The following is a 22,838-nucleotide window of genomic DNA, read 5'->3' as shown; positions in this document are numbered from 1 at the left end:
GTATAGGCCAAAATGTCTGTCCCTGCAACCAGGAAGTAAGGGTGTTGCACTGTTGGTCAGGTGATCCCACCTCTCCTGGGATAGGCCCACCAGACTCCGCCCATCTACACTCAGCAGCTGGTCCCCTGCTGCCAGACGGCCATCCTAGAAGAAACAAACAGAGTTTGAGTGAGTGAGTGAGCGAGCGAGCGAGTGAGTGACTGTGAGCAAGTGACTGAGTGAGAGTGACTGAGTGAGATAGTGACTGAGTGAGAGAGTGACTGAGTGACTGAGTGAGCAACTGACTGAGTGACTGAGTGAGCGACTGACTGAGTGACTGAGTGAGCGACTGACTGAGTGACTGAGTGAGCGACTGACTGAGTGACTGACTGAGTGACTGACTGAGTGACTGACTGAGTGACTGAGTGAGGGAGATAGTGAGTGAGATAGTGAGTGAGATAGTGAGTTAGTGACTGAGTGAGTGAGGGAGATAGTGAGTGAGATAGTGAGTGAGATAGTGAGTTAGTGACTGAGTGAGTGAGGGAGATAGTGAGTGAGATAGTGAGTTAGTGACTGAGTGAGTGAGGGAGATAGTGAGTGAGATAGTGAGTTAGTGACTGAGTGAGTGAGGGAGATAGTGAGTGAGTGACTGAGTGAGTGAGGGAGATAGTGAGTGAGATAGTGAGTGAGATAGTGAGTTAGTGACTGAGTGAGTGAGGGAGATAGTGAGTGAGATAGTGAGTTAGTGACTGAGTGAGTGAGGGAGATAGTGAGTGAGTGACTGAGTGAGTGAGGGAGATAGTGAGTGACTGACTGAGTGAGATCATTACCATGTCAGCAGCGCCTCCCTTGACAACAGACTTGATGTAGATCCCCAGTTTCTCTTGCCCTGCACCCTAGTGATACAGAGAGAAGGATATCATTGTATAAACATCAATACATATTGATGTTATGAAGATACAAAGCAGGGAAATAAAGCTCCAGCACGTGGGAGTCAGCGGGTAGTTCCATCACGGTAGTGGTTAATCGTTGTTTCATATTTTTGACAAATTATTTTGGATAACAGTCACAGAATTTGCCGGTTTGGTATGTGCTTTGCTTGACATTTTAACCGTTGTTGAAAGAGCTGTTGTGCTAGAGAAAGGGACAATACATTCACAGACCAGTGTGAAATCCATCAGGTCCACATTGTAGTAGCCACCATAGAGACACACAACGTTGTGAACAGTGTAAGTGAACACTACCATTGAGCTTTGTTACCAAATTCTTTTCCATTGTGACCAGCTGGTAGACCCACACGCACATGTTCACACACAGTCTAATCCAACTGCTTGCCTTCCACCTCCAATGCCAATTGTGGACTGTTGAATCTCTAACGAGTTACAAATTAGGGATGTTAAAAATGTGTCGACTCAACGATCGATTCTTGGCTCAAGTGAACTCTAAAATTTTATATATATATATATATATTTTTTTTTTTTTTACATGTATAAACTTCTTAAATGTCCTGTTCAAAACGTTGCAACAACTTTCTGTTTTCAAAATAACCAATTAAAAGTTATAGCCGGAGATATAAGCGTAGTCAAGGCGAAGGGGTTCCGCGATCTGATCGCTTTTCTCGAGCCAGATTACACCATGCCATGTCGCCAAACTATGACTGCAGCTGGAGAAAATGTACAGCGAAGGAGCAGGCTCTCTCCGTGAGATCCTGTCCTTAGCGGCATTAGGCTATGTAGCTTAAATAATGACATAATTAGGCCGTATAAAATGCAACATGTTTAATAGTCTAACTTTCAAATCGATGGGAAAAAAACATGAACATCTGATTCGCAATATCAAGGCATAGTGTTACGAGTAGCGTATGTGTGTGTGCGAGAATGGCAGTGTGAGTGAGCGAGTGAGCGGACGAGCGAGGAGCGCGAGTGGTAGCGTATGTCAGTGTAGTCACACAACCGGAACGAGTCCGGTTGTGTGAATAAAGTACCATCCTGTCAAGAATCGGTGGCCGCTTCATTCCGACCTATAAGCAGACCCACTGCCGGTCAAAAGCACACAAAACACTAGAGCAAGGGTGTCAAACTCAAATATACAGTGGGCCAAAATTTAAATCTTGGACAAACAAGACATCTAACATGTCTAGTTAACATGCAGGATAACAGTTCAATAGGATCTTTGCTGTCTGAAAGTTTAGAACTGACAGAGTATGAAGTGCAATGTAGTATTCACCACAGAGGAATGCAAGTAGAGGAATGTAACTTCTGTACTACAGTAAAGGCTAAAGCGCAGGGGGTATCCAACAATAACTAGATATCAGTAAATCCACTTTTACTTACAAATTTCCACTAAAAGTTCAGCCTGGTGGACTTCCCCAAAGTACTCAGTGAACACAGATGTATGTTTTCACACATTGCACAGGACCATAACAGCTACAGCAGATTGAGTGCAAAAAAGTTATTTAGAAAAAAAAAATATTTAGATTCATAAAATATGTGTGGGTCGCAGTAATGCCAAGGGTGAGAAATGGGTAGAAAGGGTAGTCCAATGCAGGACTGAAATAGCCGGTGTGGGCATCAAATCCCCAATGTTTAACTGATAAGAGATGATTCCTATATGTAGGGATGTGTTGCTGGCTAGTGAGGCTCCTCTGACGACGCCCTGGCCGCCGCCTCTTCAAACATCGCTCGGCAGCTGGGCGTGCATGGAAGTCAGAGCCTGAAGGGGTAGCAATTCAGTCAATAGTGCCTGCAAAGCTGAAGTGCATTGGGCTAAATATATATATGTGGTTTATAATATATATAATATGTTGAATTTTTGTAGGCACTTGGGTCAGCCACCCCATCTTGAAGTTAAAAGTGATAAATGACAGTGATGGTGTTAGGCTTTTCCTTTTGCTCCATCTCCTCATTTGATAATCAACATTCCGTCAATCCCCAACCAAACTAGTCAATCCCCGAGCAAGCTCTATTAGTTTGAGGAGGATTAAATGCAGATTAAGTCAGTTTAGGCCAGAGTCCCAAAATGGGAGCTTCACGAAAGGGGAAAATCCAAGTCACTTGTAGCTTTGTGAACACACAACTTGCTAAAAGCCCTCTTGGGAGAGAGAGAGAGAGAGAGAGAGAGAGAGAGAGAGAGAGAGAGAGAGAGAGAGAGAGAGAGAGAGAGAGAGAGAGAGAGAGAGAGAGAGAGAGAGAGAGAGAGAGAGAGAGAGAGAGAGAGAGAGAGAGAGAGAGAGAGAGAGAGAGAGAGAGAGTGTGTGTGTGTGTGTGTGTGTGTGTGTGTCCTCATTGTTCTTTCCCTCAGGGAGGTAGCTCTCTCGTGCTATTGTTTCACCAATACTTATTTTCTTCAAATTCCTGAAAAACATGGAAACTGTAAAAGTACGGCAATTCATCCAACAGGTCCGCACTGGGTGAAACACTGGATTATTAAGGTCTTATTAGTAAATGTTCCTTCTGAGAGAAATGCAGATTTGAAGGAACAGATCCACCGAGCGTTGAAGAATTTCCAAACACAGATCTGTCCAATAACAGATTTAGGCTCACTAGCAATGGAAGACATTCTGAAATGGTACGTCCTAAAAAACATGATGTACCATAAAAGCATACCAAGTCCATTGGTGGTAAGACAGACCCATAGTATGGGTCATTGAGTTATAGTTGCAAACTGGGAAGTGTGTCTGCCGCTGCAGTTGAAAGGAATGCAGCACGCTGTCTCCAACTATTGTACGATGAGTAAACGGTTACCAAGAGGAAGACCAGCAGGGCTCAGTTTCCTTCAGCTCCAGCTGTGAGATGTCGGGGAAGGAAGGCCTTCCACACAATCCAACGCCAAGGAAAAACAATACACAGCTGCAACAGGAAAGATATTCATAGTTCTCTATGCCTCAATAGTTCAACATTGAATCAATGACCATGGAATGTGAATCAACACTGGACCAAAACAAGCAGCATTTAGCTGGTATAGCTAGAATGTACACCACGCATTAAACACAGCCTGCTTCTTACTGCAGGTCATGCACACACGTACACACATGTGGACACTTGTTTTAGGGTAATGTCCGACTGCTTCTTGCAGTTGTTTTATGTACACCCAAGTATAGATCCTTTGAATAACTGATAAAGCCAGCCTCAGCCCAAAGATAAAAGGATGTACACAGAAGTGCGGCATAACACAGAAACAAACTGCACTGTACCTCAGCATGTAGCCTGCCCACCACAGAGATCCACATGTTCTACAGCTGACTTGCACACGCCAGGATTCCACACTGCGACCAGATCCGGTAAAACACCCAGATCCCAGAAAATAAGTAACTTTTTTCCCCAGGTAGGAATGCAGTAAACAGTGTTCCGTTTTTCTTCCTTAAAGCCACCTAATTAAATGCCTACATACGAGTCCAAAGCAGAAGTAGCTGATAACACCATTACTGTGCGTCTACAGCGGCCCGTCCTGACACACTCCCCTCTGCTTATCCTTTTGAAGAGGGGGTGGGGGAACCCAGCACAGAGCGGCCAATCCCATGTCACTAGCCAAGTTCTGCTTTGTTAGCTTGAGCTAACTGTTTATGTGATGAAGAGGAAAGAACCGCCCTCCCAAAGCTCCTGTAAGGATACCTCTTAACAGCTGCATATTTAGAATCAACCACAGGGCAGTACAGTGAAAGGCCGCTAGGCAAATCATGTGCAGGCGGCACGGAGTCCACTCTGATTCGATCTGCCCAACAATCTTATGTGCATTATAACCAAATATTATACATGGAGAAGAGAAAACAGACATACTTCCTATTGGATCAAATTTAATATATAAATAGCTGCTATATAAATAGAGTTGCCTTGCTATACACATTTAACAGGTTGGAACCCGTTCTAAAGCCCCATTGCTTTGGGACATAGCCAGACCAGAACACCCACCGACACATTAACTCTCTTAAATGGAATTTAGTTCCATCCCAATACTTCATCATCTTCTTCTTAGGCCAACAAACTGCTCTACTGTCCAGCTGTAGAGGACTAAATATAAAGATTGAGAGAGGACTTGTTGCTGTATCATCGTAGTGCGTTTGGCCTCACAGTTCAACCCTGCAGCACTGGGACTTTGGACCCACACCAGCAACAGGACATACCAAAGCTCTGGTTTATTTTTAGAAACTCAAATTGAAAACTTTAAATGCTCTTTCTTGTTTTAGAAAGAATACAGCATGTTAATGAGCCATACATAGCCCACTACCCGTCACTATTTTACTGAACACACACACACACACACACACACACACACACACACACACACACACACACACACACACACACACACACACACACACACACACACACACACACACACACACACACACACACACACACACACACACTACCTTGGCTGCAACGATGCTCAGGCCCATGCCGTTGTGCTTCTTCAGGGTCACCGTGACGACCTCCGGCTCCTTCTTCATCGACTGAAAGGGAAGAGGCAGCAGACGTGTTAAGCGGAGGAACAGATCTTTGTTCTGTCACAACTTCTGTCACAACTTCTGTCACAACTTAGGTCCACAAACAAGATCTGCTTGATCCTTGGTCCAGTGACACGTCTGTTCAACAACCAAGTCCAAAGACAAGTGGGGTAGGGCCGGTGGGGCCAGTGGGGCGGGGCCAGTGGGGCGGGGCCGGCGGGGCGGGGCCAGTGGGGCGGGGCCGGCGGGGCGGGGCCGGCGGGGGCGGGGCCGGCAGGGGCGGGGCGGTCAGGAGCACAGGCATCAATATGAGCCACATGCTTCCTGCAGGGGGCATGCTGGTCTTGCTAGGGAATATGTGCATAGAGATAAAAACATGGGCCCAGTCCCATTCCTCTCCCCTTAACAAGAACACTTGCTTTGAGTGCCCTTAGATGCTAGTCAGCTCACGAGCTGGCTAGCGTTCAAGGGTTGATTTTAAGGGAAAAACAGCACTCCCCCTTGCTCCCTTAAGTATTGGGTCACCCTACCCCTTCACGGGAACACGCAAAATCTAGGGTTAGGGCTCAAATCTAGGGAAAGGGGGAGAATTGGGGGCCTTCTACTATACAATAACATAACAACTTACTCACTTTTACCATGAATGTTAATTTGGTCATTCAAGTTCTGTATTTCCTAAGGTATATTTGAAGGTCTCCGTGGCCCCAGAGGCTTAGTGTCAACCTGTCTAGGCACCGGCTAAAAAACGCCCATATTAGTCCTTCAACTACGACACATCAAGCCAACATTCTCTGTATGATTTCTAATCACCTACCATGTCGGAGGTGTCTGGCGCCACAAAGTGACTCTCAGAGTCGGCTCCTTCGAAGTGAATGGTCCAGGTGCCCGGAGAGCGGGGGTGGGCGGTCAGGCGACAGAACCCTAGAACAAGCACATACCAGTAGTGTTACTTCATGAGCATCTGACCACACACTACTGTACAGTCACTCCATTCATGTTGTACCTACGCCCAGTGGAGAGCCACTGGCTGTACGAGTATTCTTTGAAAAACAACCTCTCTATCTGTCCTTGTTCCTCTATCTCCTGTCTTAAGTCAACAGAGAGGGCTGGCGGTCCACCTGAGAACCTTACATACCAACCACATTCCTGCCAGATAAGGAGGCAGGCATAGAGGGTGGCAAAGATGTGAAAATGTAATGTTTTTCACAGATGTAAAGAAGTGCAACAAAAAACGTCATGAAATGTATAAAAAGCACATCTTGTGTTTTCTTGTGTTAAGTGTTTTCTACACATGTTACGAAATGTTGCAAACCAAGTGGACAGCCAGAATATAGAAGACGTTTCAGGTTAACTTTAGAGAGCACATTCTGAACGGCCAAAGGTCTGGGTCGCCAGGGCAACATTCACCTCTCTGCACCAGGGGCTCCAGGAACTCCTGGAAGCCGTTGGGCACGTTGCGCACCACGTCACAGGAGTAGCCGTCCTCTGGCAGCAGGAAGGGCAGCTGCAGGTCGGGGTCCTCCTCCAGCTGGACCTCACGCCCGTCGCTACGTGCTAACTCGTCGGCCGTGTTCTCCGCCACTGCCACCACATGGTCAATAAGCTCCTGGTGCCAAGCACAAATCATAGTTCAGATTACCATCATGTTCAAATCCAATAAAGAGCAGGGGTCGATACATGTCCCGGGTAAACCCTGGTGGTCCTGAATAGAGGGCATATTGGTCTGTTGATGCGTGATATTGATAAATATTCATAGTTGATGCGTGATGTTGACATGTAACCTCAATGTTTACTCCTGATATTCAAAGTAGGCATCCAAATCATTTGAATTTCATATTGACTCCAACAATGTCTAAACAGCACAGGTTGAGTGACTGAGTTAGTCTTACAGGTGGGATGTAAGGTTTATCAGTATGTATGCAAGTAAGTATATATAACAGAGAGTGTGTGGGCTACAGGCAGTATATACTGTAAGGCTTATGTATGTACGTATGTATGTAGTAGGCATTTCCAACATGAAGTCAGAATGAACTCCAGAGAATGAAGATGACCAGGACTTTAAAAAAATGCAACAACACAACCGGAAATAAGACGCATCAGACTTGATCACACATATTGGAGATACTTGGTATATTTAAGGTGCGGGCTGGCGCCTGGGTTTAGCGTGTAGGGGGCAGGATGTAATGCAAAAATATGCAGCGGGAGTCACAGTGTTTTGTTTACAACTTATCAAAGGTGGCCGGTGAGGCTACCAACTCCGTAATGCTGACCCTTCGCGTGGATTAAATACTGCATTAATTTATTTGGACATATCCGGAATATCAAGAGAATTGTGGAAAGCAGAGAGAAATCCAGGAAGAAGAGAAAAGTACGAAGCAGCTCCAATCCGGGCTCCCGGTTTAGTGACATTGTATAAAAATAAATGTAATAGTGTTAAGAGTGTTAAGAGTGTCTGTATGTCTGTGCGCGTGTGTGTCACAGGTGGTGTATGTGTCGCACAGGCGGTGTGTGTGTGTGTTTGTGTGTGTGTGTCGCACAGGCGGTGTGTGTGTTTGTGTGTGTCTTACAGGCGCTGTGTGTGCGTGCGTCTCACAGGCGCTGTGTGTGCGTGTGTGTCTTACAGGCGGTATATAAGGCTCATCAGGGGCACAGTGGTAGTTGGTCATGAGGGCGTTGAGCTGCAGGGAGTTCAGTTTGAAGCAGGTGTTGTGGATGTTCTGAACGTCCTGCATGGAATACTTGTCCATGGTCAGCAGGGTGGTCGCCTGGCAAGACACATGAACAATGAACAATAACAAAACACAACCTACCAAGCTACACTTCAGAGATACTGAATCTCCATTCTCACAGTTCCCGCTAAGCACAACCTTTTCAATTTTTCATTATCTTTCGATAACTTTTTGTTTACTTAGGCTAGGTAGTTCATGTGTGTATTGATCTACTATTTACAATTGCCTCTATATATGGAGATTGAATATTATGCACAATGCTTTGTGCAACAATGACTACTGTGACTACTAATGTCACTACTTTGCATAGTTCAAAAATCTCTTACGACCTTTCTGAGGTCCAATATATTATCATGTTACAGTTGTTCTCAGACTGGAGAACCACAACGTTTTTTAGGATGCATAGGAAACTTTGTTTACCCCCCTACCACAGCACACTCGCCCCTCTGGTACCCGGCCCCTCTGTTACCCGACCCCTTACCCAGAACCTCCTATCTGCATCTATGTGCCCACTCCCCCCCTGCAGTACCTGCACTATGTGCCCACTCCCCCCCCTGCAGTACCTGCACTATGTGCCCACTCCCCCCCTGCAGTACCTGCACTATGTGCCCACTCCCCCCCACTCCCCCTCTGCAGTACCTGCACTATGCGGCTGAGGTGGCAGTCGGCAGCCAGCTCCAAGCCCTGCTTCTCGGCCCAGGCCTCAATGTGGCTGAGCTGCTGGCGCAAGATGGCTCCCCAGTAGTGGGAGCACAGTCCCGAATCGGCCTCTGTCACAAGCTTGTTGAACAGCCACATGTTGATGAAGTGGAAGAGCTGTGAGAACAGCTGGATGGTAAGGGCTGCGTTGACACGGCAACGCCGCAGCAGTGACATGGCACCCGTCAGTGTGTGCAACACGTCCTCTGTGGGGGAAGACATGCTTAGACATTAGTGCATAGTTAAACTGACGAGGGGATGAGGCAGAACGAGATTGTGTTGAAGAGGAAGAGGTGAGCCAGTAGGAGCGAGAGGAAGAGGTGAGCCAGTAGGAGCGAGAGGAAGAGGTGAGCCAGTAGGAGTGAGAGGAAGAGGTGAGCCAGTAGGAGTGAGAGGAAGAGGTGAGCCAGTAGGAGTGAGAGGAAGAGGTGAGCCAGTAGGAGCGAGAGGAAGAGGTGAGCCAGTAGGAGCGAGAGGAAGAGGTGAGCCAGTAGGAGTGAGAGGAAGAGGTGAGCCAGTAGGAGCGAGAGGAAGAGGTGAGCCAGTAGGAGTGAGAGGAAGCGGGCAGAATGATTGTTGTGCACACCTATCTTGGGTCTCTGTGGGTTGTGTTCTTCCGGGTCGTCCAGAAAGGCTGGCATGTAGTTGTTCAGGTCAGCCTGGAGGCAATGCACCAAATACCTGGACAGAAACGGCACACAACAACCTTTGACATGTGCAATACCATTATTGCGTTACAAAAATGTGTTTTCACTTTTGAACCAAGATACTCTCATAAAATACATGCGTTCTAGGCTCCAATGTTCCTCTCTCCCATCATGCACTTCAACAATGGAGGAACCGTGCTTTCATTTAAGACACCAAAAAACATTTGCGCACGTTAGCAGTTGTGCTGAGGCTAATTTTCCTTGTCGGTTTCCACTTGGCCGGTTAGCTTGACAGGTCTGACTTCCTACATGGTCACATGTGGTTTCTATTAACCATCGCTGTTACTCTGGGATTTAGTATGTAGGCTAGCCACTGTACAGTACCGACACGTACTACAGGACAGCACCCCCCCTCCCCACCTTCAACTAGCTGAAGCTCCCCACGCTGGTTAACAGACATTCCATGACTCCTGATGTGAGCCCTGTTCTGTTTCATGAGCCCTCTTCTTCCACATCTCTATACAATACCTATGATGGGTAGTTTTACCTCAGTTCGCCTATTTTGTAATTAATTTTTTTATTGGTTTTTAGTGTCAAACATTTCAACAGAATTGATCATAACTTCTGTGTGTCCTCATCATTGTTACCTGAATAGTACAAATTTGAAAAAGCTTCTCAAAAGTTGCCACTCTGGCCATCCCTACGACCAGGCCAAAAAAAACAAAAAAAAAAACAGACCGCTACTTTCACATAGCGGTCGTTCCCTTACGGGCGCATTTTACTGCAACACAAAACAGGAGCTTCCAATGTGTGTGCTGGATACCGGATGGATGGATGCAACTCTAGAGGCTCTATAACACGTGTGGAGGAGGTTTCGGCCTCCACAGAGTGTGAGGTAAGTAAGTTATTTATGTGTAAGCTCATTCTTTTGAAAACGACAGTGTTGAAAGATTTTGCTTCATTTAGCAACGTAATTGAGCTCACTAGCGCTAGCATGCTAAGCGAAAACTATTGGTTTCCAAAACGCCTTGTTGTGTGTCTAGATAAGGCTCTGAGAATAATACCCATGTAGTGATTCATTATCTCTCACTCACACACACACACACACACACACACACACACACACACACACACACACACACACACACACACACACACACACACACACACACACACACACACACACACACACACACACACACACACACTTCGTCCTTTCATGTCATTCAGTTTCATGTTTAAGCATATTGTCTCCTTCAGGACTTGGTTGAATTTTCCCAGAGAAAAACCTGAATTAGTAGTAGTATCCAACATCCACGGAAGCTTCTCTTTTATGCAATTGTTTAGGGTTATTTATTTATTTATTCACGGATAGACCGAGTCATATAAACCAAGCACAACATATTGACATCTGACCTTTGACCTGTCTTTTTGACCTGAAATTGGTTGTTTTTGTTTCCATTTATAACTTATAAGACGTTGTGTGAGCTACTGGTTCTGGCAAATGGCTGGCTTTGTATTGTCTGTGGTGATTACTCACATTTGATGCAAATTGAATGATGTACAATTTATTTTGTTAAGAGATGGTAAATAAATACATCAATTCATTTATTTCTGACTCTTTGGCTTACAGTGATTTTGTCCTAGGAGAAATGAGACACTAAAAGAATGGACTTATTTTCTCTAGATGTACCCTCTAGATGGTATCTAGTATGTTTAAGTTAATCGATCTAGTAAAATGGGATTGGGGACTGGGACTACTAGAATAGTTAGAATAAACTAGTACCGTTTTTTCCGCTGCCATGTCATTGGTATTAAAAGGCCTAATACTATCAGGTAAAGCCGACTTTAGATGCTAAACCTAAAAGAAGCCAGATTATTATTGACCTTGTCCTCTATCTCCGGACGATCTAGGGGCCAACGCCCCGTGCGCACTTTCAATACCAAGCTCCGTGGTGGGGGGAGCCTCCAAAGTTTCCCGTAGTAACTTCTGCACAAACTCCACCATAGAAGGTCCCTCCGCTCCCTCGGGAACATTATATATCCTTAGATTCTCCCGTCGGGATCTTCCCTCTTGGTCAAGCAGTTTATTCTCCTGCTGATTCATCACCTGTATCATCTTGCCTAGCACCTTTTGAACACGGTCCTCCACATTTTCAATTCGCATCTCTGCCTCCGCTAGCTTTGCATTGACATTGGTGAGTTCAGCTTTGATATCATTTAACTGTTCTGTATCTCCTCTAAAACCTTTGCTAAGCTAGCCACATGTGGCTCGGCGTTAGCTTCCTCATCGTGTACCTGTGCAGGAGAGCTATTCAGGTTTTCTTCGTTATTTGACTCTGTAGCAGTATTTTTCTTTTGTCCATTCTTCTTTCCCATCTTCGCCCCATTATTCAGATGTGTTGTCGAGAAATTTGTTATTTGGCAATTTAATGAGGCGAAATGAACGTTTTGCCGGGGGAGAAGTTAGTTTAAGCCGCCATTCGGTGTGGTGACGTCACTGGAACCCTCAGTTCATCTCTTACCACCCCCTATACATTCACATCCCCTGGGCTCTGGATGTCCCTGATAGGCTGCTTTTCAATATACATTTTATATGTTTGGTATTTCCCTGATGCCGCCACCATACTGGTAGCCTGATTGGATACTGTCCCGTAGGTAATAGATCAGAACAGTTCCTGTAGCCATGGAGGCGCTCAGTGGCGAAAAGAAGAAGTGGAGCAACATTTCAACATCAGGTCAACATTTACTATGGGCCATCACGCCATCATGTCCCATCAGCTGTATATGTGGTTCCTACTCAGGAAATCCTGGTTATGTTAATAACCTGAACATTCATGACGTCCAACTACTGGCCTCTCTAGGTAGAGCTTTTTCCTTAACATGATTTTGTTAATTCCACCAATTAATCTAAATGTTATCTCCATACTGTTTTATAGTTATGTTCAGCCGTAGTTCGAGTTTGATTGTTCTGTAAAGTTGAACAATGTGTGTATTTACTTACTTGAAAGCCATTTGCACCAAGTGGGCAAGGATGTCCTGGCCGTCCAGTGTGATCCGGCTCAGATCCTTGTCCTGCTTGGCGAAATTCAAGAGCTCCGAGGCATTGGCCATCCAGAACGCCAGGGCCCCCGCAATGTTCTTCTGCTTCTGGATCCACCAATCACAGCCAGAGAAACAGAAATATGGGGAAGGGTTGGGAAGAATAGTTAAGAGAAGAGGTGGTCCAAAAAGATGCCAGCATTAGGCAAGTTAGAGAGATTTGGGGTTTAGTTTGTTTTTGGCAGAAGCGTCAGTAGTTAATTTCACAGATAGACCTGTGTCCCACCAAAATCTTCAGAAGCCGTTATCATCAAAAACAGGAGAAGACCAGTGACTAGATAAAGAGGTGAAACTCCTCTTGTTCATCTTCTTTGGTATTTTTCAGCATAAGCCCATACAAGGGGTCTAGTGTTATCATGTGTTTTGACCCCTTTCCCTGCTGTTAATGTGTTACTGGGCCGCACGGCAAGGCACTGTTTCGGCCAGCACAGCCCCCAACTCAAAGCATCCCCCCCCCCCCCCCCCCAGGAATATGCTAGAGCAGACAAAGACACCGACCTATTAAACAAAACAGGCAAATTAAAATAGTCAACAGTCAAAAATAACAAAGCAAAACCAGGAGAAGGGAATCCTCATCCGCATTCTTGCTATTCAGAGGAAGTAGTAGATGATGTTATGGAAGCCAGGATTGAAAGACTGATACAGCGTTCATTTATGGACAGAGGTCTGAAGTCCGAAAATGGAGAGTGTCATATTCGACTACTGTATTGGTGTGCTGAATGTTTTGAAAGCATACCAATTAGCAAATCTAAAATGTTGCAGAAATGTGTTTTAAACTCAAGCAATCTTATAAAATGTATACATTTTCTCACCCTATTTGATTTGGATGGCCATGTACAATGACGTCAAATTACACTGAGGCTTGAGAAAAAAAATTATGCTCTTTTTTTTGTTTTATTAGATTTATCCTAGAAGAAGTCTGAACATCTGACCTCTGAGTTATAATCAAACGCAGTATGAGTCACAAACAATGTTTAAACAGTAAACCAAACATTTAAATTAACCTCAGGGACAACTGCATCACAGCACAACAGTTATTTAAATCTCTCCGTCTCATTGGCTGAAAACAGTGCTAGGTCATGCAATCACCTGGCTTTAATTTGAGGCAACAAGAAACATTGGAAGTAATGCATTACCCAACGTCCCTGTGGTTTGACTTATAATAATTTTCACGTAATAAATGGGCAGGTATAGGTTGTTTTAGTACCGGGCAGGTCCAGGCAGCTGAATAAAATAGTTTGATAGTTGGTGATAATGATGTAGCTTCAGCTGTAGGAGGAGGAATTATTTGGCTTGGATTTTTGTTTCTGTTAGAATGGAGGGAAATAAGCAGCAGCAACAGAACACGTCAAAAAGGGGAGAGAGAGAGAGTGAGATAGCAAGAGTGGACAGAGAAATGGGCCAAGAAGTCAAACAAAGCAAAGAATGGTCAATGTAGCCACAAGAGTTAGACAGAGAAAGAGGGAGAGTGCCAGACAGAGTGCCATAGCGAGGGGCAGAGGCAGGGCCAGAGAGACAAGGGTTGTAGCAGCAGTAGCATGTTGTTGCTATCCTACCTGGTCCCCTTCAGGAATCTCCTGGATGAAGGGAGAAGAGGAAGAGGTGGAAGGGAGGAGGGCACAGTAGAACACATGTCCACACAGACAGAGAGAAAAAACATCAACACCACTAATTATGGACACTCGCTATGACACACATACATACATACACACACATATACACACACACACACACACACACACACACACACACACACACACACACACACTAGGGATGTTAAAGACTCAGTATTTTGTGAGTCGACGTGTCATGAGTCGCCAAATTTATCAACTTTTTTTGTTGGTTTGTTTTTTTTGGCCCTGCGGCTCCAGCAGTTGCGGAGCTCAAATGGTCTGCGCTGTCCTTTAAGACAGCAGCCCGCCTGTCATATTGCAAAGGTTGTGCTCAGAAGCACACCAATAATGCATTTGATGATGATAAACTAAATATCACAGAGCATAGAGCATGGACGTTAACCATGTATTCCGCTGTGCCTCTCTGGCATTGAGCGGGTCTACAGGATTGCGCAACTCTGCACAACCCAGTTAGTGAAAAAGTGAACGGCCACGGTCACGTACAACTCCGTAGTCAACGCTGTCCAAGTATCGGTGGTGAAGGCAACTTTCTCCGCTAAGCAGGGTTTTTTTTTTTTCAAAATTGTATCTCTCTAAATTGTCAGATTGAAATTTGCTAATAATCTGTCTAAATAATAGTCTGCTGACACTGGTCCTCTTATCGATGCCGTAAGCCTGCGACAAGATGCCCTCGCTGTGATGACAGCGCTCCGTGGCTATGGAGGACTGCATTTCTCCACAGCCTGCGAAGTCCTCATATGCGATCTGAACGACATTAATGCAGAGTGGGCCAAGCTCGTGTTCCCTGTACTTTTTTTTTGAGCTCATTAATATGTTAAATTGGAACATGAACCATGTCTGCTGATCGGACAGAAGAAGCATTAATAGGTGGGTTTAACCTCTTCATCACAAGGCCTATTTCTGAGTTTCTTCTCAAAATAACATACCCAGTTTGTTATTATCTCCACAACTGTATGGGCTTTAATATGTTTAAAAAGAAAGATAACACCTGTAAGATTGTGTTGCAAGTGAAAAAAATCAATGTGTATTCTACTTGGTTAGAGTGAATAGAGCTAGGGCTGATCCCAAATATTCAGATATTATTAAAAGTTTTAAGTTAAAAAAAAATCACAATTTTTTAACATCTATGCATAGTTGGGGACTGCGGGTAGCAGGCTAGGTTACATTCCGTCTGAATATCCCAGTGATGAAATATATATGCCAGGGCGCTAGAAGTGGACAACTCTTCACGTCAACACTTCTATTTAGGAACCGGTAGCAGTATCATCAGAAAGTGTAGGATGACTGAATTATCATTAGTTAGTTTTGGATATTCAAACATGATTTATATTCTGGTAGCACTTTGACAGCTGTCATCCAGTGTGAAGATACAAATTACCCATTAACCCCCTGGCATTCTACCACTACGGACTGGTCGATTAGTTGAATTGGTCCATTCTACTACTACGGACTGGTTGATTAGTTGAATTGGTCCTTTCTACTACTACGGACTGGTCGATTAGTTGAATTGGTCCTTTCTACTACTACGGACTGGTCGATTAGTTGAATTGGTCCATTCTACTACTACGGACTGGTTGATTAGTTGAATTGGTCCTTTCTACTACTACGGACTGGTTGATTAGTTTGAGCCTTGATTCTTTTCCCTTTTCTCCCTTTTTTTTTCCATGATGTTCTTGCTCCCTTTTATTTGTTGTCCATCGTCAAAAGCAGGCTCATATCTGCCGCATGGACGCATCAAGCCTAGTTTGGGTTTCCTGATTCCACTGCATGTCATTAATAGATGCCAGGGGAAATAGACTACATGCTAGCTACCAGCTGAACTAATAAAACCTTGGCTTTCGTAGTCAAGTGCCTTGGGATCAGCACATAGAGGCATGCACACACGTGTTAATGCATCCTAACACTTGGTGTGACAACAATGACAACAGAAGCTTCACCGAACAAGCACTTTTCAATCATCTCTTCAACACATTTCCCCGGAACACCATCCCTGTAGTCCACATCCCCTTCCAGCCTGGCACTACAACCGTCACCAACCAAAAGGCTTTTAAGAGATTTCTTTAAATGAGACGTATCCTCTGTGTATACAAACAAAGTGAGAGTTTGAAGTTAGAATAGATGAAAAAGGTTGCACCCACCTGAATGACTCCTTCCATCATGCTCACCATCTTGTTAACGATGGCTATGACCTTATGGGTCCTCTCTGAAGGGGACAGGTCGGGCCGGTAGTGAGGGGCCAGGACGTAGCGGCAGGCCATGTACAGGACGTATGTGGGGGAGAGCTTGAAGTGCACCGTGGAGCTGTTGGTGTAGTTGATGATGGCAGACAGGAAGGCATCCTCAGCTGGACGGACAGGGAAAAGAAAATATATAAATAGGATATACAGCCCAAAGTGTTAGTCTATGTCCATACGTGAACATGGTGGCTCACCAGAGGAGGCTCACCCGTTGCACAGTAGGAATGGAGCACATCAGCGTGTAGCTCAAATAGACACTTCAAATCAGCTGGCAATAAAACTACCCACGCCACACTAGAACAAATAAACAGCCAAATATACTGGGGTAAACAGCATAATGATCTGTAAAACACAATAATCCCTTTGTACCACTTGCCCGCAATGCCCCCTTCGTGAGTGTCCGTGTGTGCTGTGGTCCTGCACGCTTGTGAAGGGCTTCAGGCAGATTGTCGCTCAATACTTTCCTGGCATCAATTTACTTAAAAACAGTCCACCATGTAACGTCATAAAGCAGCCGGGCCCATGGCCCAGGTGCCGGTATGTGTACTCATTGAAAATACCACCCACTTTAGTTCCAACTAAGACATACAGCTTTGAACATAAATGATAATACAACAAAAAAATTGTGCATTATGCAATAGTAGCACTAGTGCTATTCAACGGCACTCATAAAAGACACACACGCACTATTCTACTAGACTGTGGTAGTGCCTGTGTGAACATGTAAAAACATCCTGGGGAGGATGTTATGTACATGCATATATTAAGATTAGGGCTGTTGACCTTAACATGTTCAAGTTGGTGATTAATCTGGAAACCTCAATGCATCCATTTAGTTTTAAAGGCAAAGCAATGCACTTACTCATTCTGTGCCTAATGTGTGATTGTGTCTTGAGTGTACGTTGGATCTACCAGTTTGGAATTTTAATGAATCTCTGGCCGTTTCTCAATTCACTTTCTTTTCTGTCCTCAGAAGTTTGTACTTGGAAGTGCGTACTTGCCAAGTTCGCACTTCCAAGTCAGCAAGTCCGAAGTTTGCGTACTTGCTATTGAGAAACGGCCTCTGTTTCTCTCTTGTGTGTAAATGGCCAACGGGTTTGGAAGTGATTCCCTTTATGCTGTGCTCCAATATCCATACCATACAGAGTACACTTAAACGTAGTACACTACCCGCACTCACTAAGTGCACAGATTTTCAGATGTCAGTGTTGTTCCAAATCGAATACTCCTTGGTGCACTAACTGGAAATTACGATTGCGACTGCTGCTGCGGCTCGTCACCCGCCCAAAACATTCTGCTTTGAACGATGAGCCATTTACGCATAGCAGCTATAAAAGGTACAAAATGACTCCATTAATGCAGGCTATGAGGAAAATGCGCCGACGTTGGCTCAGCCTGGCTCCGCCTCTTCCACTACGTGGCTAAGATGGCTGCCGTTACGAAAAGTGTACATCGATCCACACTCGGCGGATTGTCCGTTTTGAGTACACTATCCGGATCCTTTCAGTACACCTATTTTTGCCCAATCTTAATTGGAATGCCCTACGTACTCAAACTAAGTATAGGAAGTACGGGAAGAACGGATATTGGAACACAGCACTGGTGGACATCAACATTGCCATTCGGCTTCCCATGTGAGAGTGACTGCGTGCCTCAAACCTCATCTATTGGTGTCTGCGAACTGTGCGAGCCAGAGAGAACCAAAAATGACAGAGCCACAGGTTGCGCGCTGTTCATACGACGACTCGTCGCGTGTGTGTCCCACCTATTATTAAGCTACGCACGGGGTGCGCAAACCGCCCGTCTACACCATATAGGGCAAAGCAGCGAAAATAAATGTCTGTGCATGGAATGTCTCGAACTTCATAAATGACACACCATGGCAACTATAATGTCTAATACAGTGTCTGGATGAGAAGCTGGAATAACACTTATAAATGGCCCTAAATTTGGATATGTTTACCACTTAAATATGTATAACACCGCATTGGAGAGATGTTAACCTTGTCTAATTCGCAGAGAGGTAACTAGAGCATCCCTCTGCCATAATAATTTAATTGTGTCAGTCTACTGAATTGAAATATCTTCATTTTGAGGCTTTTGCCAGCAAATTTTGATATTGTGATTAATCACAATTAATTACAAGACTATCATGTGATAAATCTTTTTTATTTTTGAAATCTGTCAGTTCCAACTAAGGGTGAACAGCAGGGGCTCAGTTGAATAAACGTAAAGATGCATGTTAGATGATGCCCATTTCTTTAAACGGTTAGAACAAAAAGGACGAGGAGGCTGTGTTGTCACTACTCACAGTTGTCCCTGAACTCGATACTGGCTGGCAGCATTACCTCCGGGATTAGGCTGTCCTGGGACCTGCAGGGAGACAGAGAGACCACCGGCGGTAAGGGGGGGGGGGGGGGCAATGAGGAGCAGCAAAAGGCCAATATATAGGAATACAAGTAGTCACTCTTGCGATAGAGAGAAATAAAGAGAAACCGTACATGTACGTATGTGTGTGTATGTGTCATACATTTGTGACCATGTAACTGATGTGAGGTTATACAGCAAGTCTTTCGTCTTTTTTCCTGCATGAGAGTCTGATAAATTGCTATTGTTTTGCACTGTAAGGACTGGATCACCCTGAATGCTAAAGTGTTGGTCGTACCTGCTGTCCTGCTGTTCTCTTATCATGGGCTTGACCATGCCCCGCTCGCTGCAGTTTGTCCTCTCCATCTCCAGCCTACCTGAGCTCTGCACACGCATCACACAATACATTCAGTATACAGATTGATGACTATACTCTGCACTTTTTTCACCAAACCATTTAAAGTGTCATCACAAAGACATAAAACCCACTATAAATGGTGGCATAATTATATTGTGGCGCTTCGCCACCATGCTCAAAATAGGGCTGTTGGGCATTAAGCTGACGTTATTGGTTTCTACCCATTTCATTTCTGAAACGATCAATCGATTAAAACACGTTTTTATTATCTTTTTATTAGTGCCGTCAGTTAAACACGTTATTAACGGCGCTCACGCAAACCCATTTTAACGGCGTAAATTTTTTTATCACTAGATTAACGTTGTTTTTTTTTTGAATGATACAAACGTCAGAAGATAAAAAAATGTTGGTCTTGTTCCACTGCAAGGTTTTGAGCAGTGTTATACAAGGCTTTACTGTGGCGCCGGTGTGAGCACTCAATTTGGAAACTCAACCAGCTTAAGTTCAAATTAAGACAGCAGATTTGAGCATATGGGGGGGGCTACAAATGATAAAAAATCAGAAAGGTGGCTTTGACATTGTGAAAAGTTTCAGCAAAAATGCACTACAGCACTAGTGCTATTCAAGGGCATACAAAGAACAAAGGCACTATTCTGGATGACTTAACCCCAGAAAAGCACAATTTTTTACCAATTGACCAGCCCAAGGGTGTTTTCCACCACCAAATATTATATGGCTGTAACTGTAGCTACAACTCAACCACTAGAGGCTGCTCATGGGAAAATGCACATAGTGCAGCTTTAATGGAATGACAAATGTTTTTATGATAATGTGTTCTACCTTGCTAGTAGGCAAAGCAGCACCACTGTGGACCTCGCCGTGGAGATCGAACGTAGTCTCTGGTACACTCCTGTGAAACAGTTGGGAAAAGCTTGAGCCAGAGGAAATGAAAAATGGCTCAGACTATCTTCCCAGCAGGCTTACATTAATCTATTTATTTTCACACACACACACCTTGCAGCAATGCCCTCAACGCAGGTTAGTTTACGCTGATCATTGATTATCATTATTACTGACACATGTAACCAGTCCCATAACACCAGCCAGGCTCTGGCATTACAGCTGAGGACAGTTGAATTTTTTTTTAATAATTTTATTTAATTTTAATTGTATCCCAGGACAGGTATTGGTGCCCAGAGGGACTTAAACCCAATTTGCTGAGTTATGGATATTTATATTGAACAGACAATACAGTGAGGAAAAGTATTGAACATGTCAACATTTTTCTCAGTAAAGATATTTCTGATCGGGCTAAATTTTCACCAGATGTCAGTAACAACCCAAGTAATCCACACATACAAAAAATATCATGTATGTCCACGACAAAAGTTATGTGTAATAAAGGGAAATGACAATGGGAATAAATATTGAACACATTAAGAAAAAGAGGTGCAAAAAGGCGTGGGAAGCCAATAAACCAGCTGAAATCTGTCAGTATTTAGGAAGCAATCCTTCCCCCTATCTGTGCAAATTAATATCAGATGGATTAGTCCTAATTGATGGCCTAGAAAAAGATTTCTCATTACCAAGGTGTCACTCAAGAAGCATTTCATGATGGGTAAAAGCAAAGAGCTGTCCCAAGACCTTCACAAGCTTATTGTAGAAAAACATACGGATGACATTGGTTACAGATGAATATCTAAACTTCAGAATGTTCCAGTGAGCACTGTTGGGGCCATTATCTGGAAGTGAAAAGAACATCATTACACCATTAACTGGCCACAACCAGGTGCTCCTTGCAAGATTTCTGACAGAGGAGTCCATAGAAAAATTACAAGAGTTGTCCAAGAACCAAGGACCGCTCCTTGAGATCTTCAGAAAGACGTGGACGAAGCAGGTACAGTTGTTTCAAAGAAAACAATTAGTAATGCACTCAACCGTCATGGCCTCTATGCACGTCACCACACAAGACACCACTGCTTAAGAAAAGTCACAGTTCAGCAAGACAATCCCGACAGATCCCAAACACACAGCCAAGGAAAATGTCAATTGGTTTCAGAGAAAGAAAATCAAGCTAGAATGGCCGAGTCAATCACCCGACTTGAATCCAATTGAAAACCTCTGGAAAGAATTGAAGATCAGAGTTCGTAGAAGATGCAAGGCCTAGGCGATATGGCTGAAAGACATCACAATATAACTTGGTCATATTGATCGATATCGATAACTATTGATAATTTGAATGACCTAAAAAGACTAGGAATTACCATGCTGGATTTAAACACTTCTGTTTAACACTTAATATGACCTTCCACTGTTCTTCATTGATAAATACTCCAATGTCGATACAACAATGAAAAACACTCAAATATTGCAAATAAGTATGGAACCGTGTTTGTGTAACAAACCCAGCTGCTAGATTCGGTGGTCCAGTCTCTTATTGATATATATTGAACATGTTTTATATTGATATTGATCAAAAGTCTATCACAATACGATAATTTATTGCCCAGGCCTAGAAGATGCCCCCAGAACCTTCAAGATTTGAAGACAGTTTGTGTGGAAGAATGGGCAAAATCACAGCTGAGCAATGTCTGCGACTAGTTTCTTTGTACAGGAGGCATCTTGAATTGTCATTACCAACAAAGGTTTTTCTACTAAGTACTTTTCAGCAAGTGTGTTCAATACTTTTTCCCTGTGTCATTTCACTTTATTACACACAACTTAATTTATGGACTTATTTGTTTTAATATCTTTGTATGTGTGGATTACTTGGGTTGTTACGGACATCTGGTGAAAATGTCATGCTGATAGACCCATCAGAAATATCTTTACTGAGAAAAATGTTGACTCGGTCAATACTTATTTTCCCCACTGTATATACATATTATAATTATGTAGGAACCCTATTACAATTGTTAGTGTTATTAATCTGCCACTGTTTATGAAAGTTTCAACAGCTGCAAAGGGTGACTAAAGATTACACTGATTACACACAAAGGTGGCGGTTTAGCAATTGTCTAAAAACGTCAAACTTGAACAAGCATATATCCTGCCCCCTTTGACTTAGTCATGAAACGTTGCCCACATATGCATCTCCTCATGGTGAACAAATCTGCCTCAGGAACCTATGACTATCCTCTGGGTAGATTTTCTGCCAAAAACAAAAAACTATGAAAAAGGGTGTGGTTCTCGAGTCGAATACAAAAGTTGTTCAGGATAAAACCCCAACAAAGCCACCAGACCTGACGGAGTACCATGGCGGGTTCTGAAGCACTGCACAGGGGAGCTGACTGTGGTGCTCACAGAGCTGTTTAACACCTCCCTGCTGCAGGCCTCCGTCCCCACATGCCTCAAGACCGCCACAATCATCCCTGTCCCAAAACAATCAGCCATCAGGACCCTCAATGACTATCGGCCAGTGGCACTGACACCGGTTATGATGAAGTGCTTTGAACATCTGGTACTGGGACACAGTATCCCCCCCTCTTTAGACCACCATCAATTTGCCTACAGGGCAAACAGGTCGACCGAGGACGCAGTGTCACTAGCCCTCCAGTCCATCCTGACACACCTTAACCAGACAGTTATGTGCAGATGCTATTTATAGACTATAGCTCCGCCTTCAACACCATTCCCCCCCATA

General features: G+C 44.1%; 1 protein-coding gene across 5 annotated transcripts in view; it reads right to left on the bottom strand.

Annotated features, from left to right (window-relative positions):
* The window catches only part of afdna (afadin, adherens junction formation factor a), an 85,753-nt gene that overhangs the window by 24,506 nt on the left and 38,409 nt on the right, over positions 1 to 22,838 (bottom strand). For 4 of the 5 annotated variants that reach the window (XM_084483864.1, XM_084483868.1, XM_084483866.1 and 1 more), the window contains exons 11-24: positions 20,036 to 20,105; positions 19,136 to 19,221; positions 18,782 to 18,843; positions 16,372 to 16,577; positions 14,156 to 14,176; positions 12,502 to 12,647; positions 9,437 to 9,531; positions 8,791 to 9,056; positions 8,044 to 8,187; positions 6,830 to 7,028; positions 6,237 to 6,343; positions 5,348 to 5,428; positions 810 to 875; positions 71 to 144 (exon numbers count right to left, since the gene is read on the bottom strand). In XM_084483864.1, the coding sequence (XP_084339990.1) occupies positions 71 to 144; positions 810 to 875; positions 5,348 to 5,428; positions 6,237 to 6,343; positions 6,830 to 7,028; positions 8,044 to 8,187; positions 8,791 to 9,056; positions 9,437 to 9,531; positions 12,502 to 12,647; positions 14,156 to 14,176; positions 16,372 to 16,577; positions 18,782 to 18,843; positions 19,136 to 19,221; positions 20,036 to 20,105 (1,623 nt within the window). The remainder of the gene's footprint in view (positions 1 to 70; positions 145 to 809; positions 876 to 5,347; positions 5,429 to 6,236; positions 6,344 to 6,829; positions 7,029 to 8,043; positions 8,188 to 8,790; positions 9,057 to 9,436; positions 9,532 to 12,501; positions 12,648 to 14,155; positions 14,177 to 16,371; positions 16,578 to 18,781; positions 18,844 to 19,135; positions 19,222 to 20,035; positions 20,106 to 22,838) is intronic. The other variant, XM_084483867.1, reaches the window with a different exon arrangement.

The sequence above is a fragment of the Micromesistius poutassou genome (genome assembly GCF_964030765.1).
Source record: "Micromesistius poutassou genome assembly, chromosome: 19".
Classification (NCBI taxonomy): Eukaryota; Metazoa; Chordata; class Actinopteri; order Gadiformes; family Gadidae; genus Micromesistius; species Micromesistius poutassou.
The sequence above is the reverse complement of the archived record's forward strand: the minus strand, read 5'-3'. Positions and strand labels throughout refer to the sequence as shown.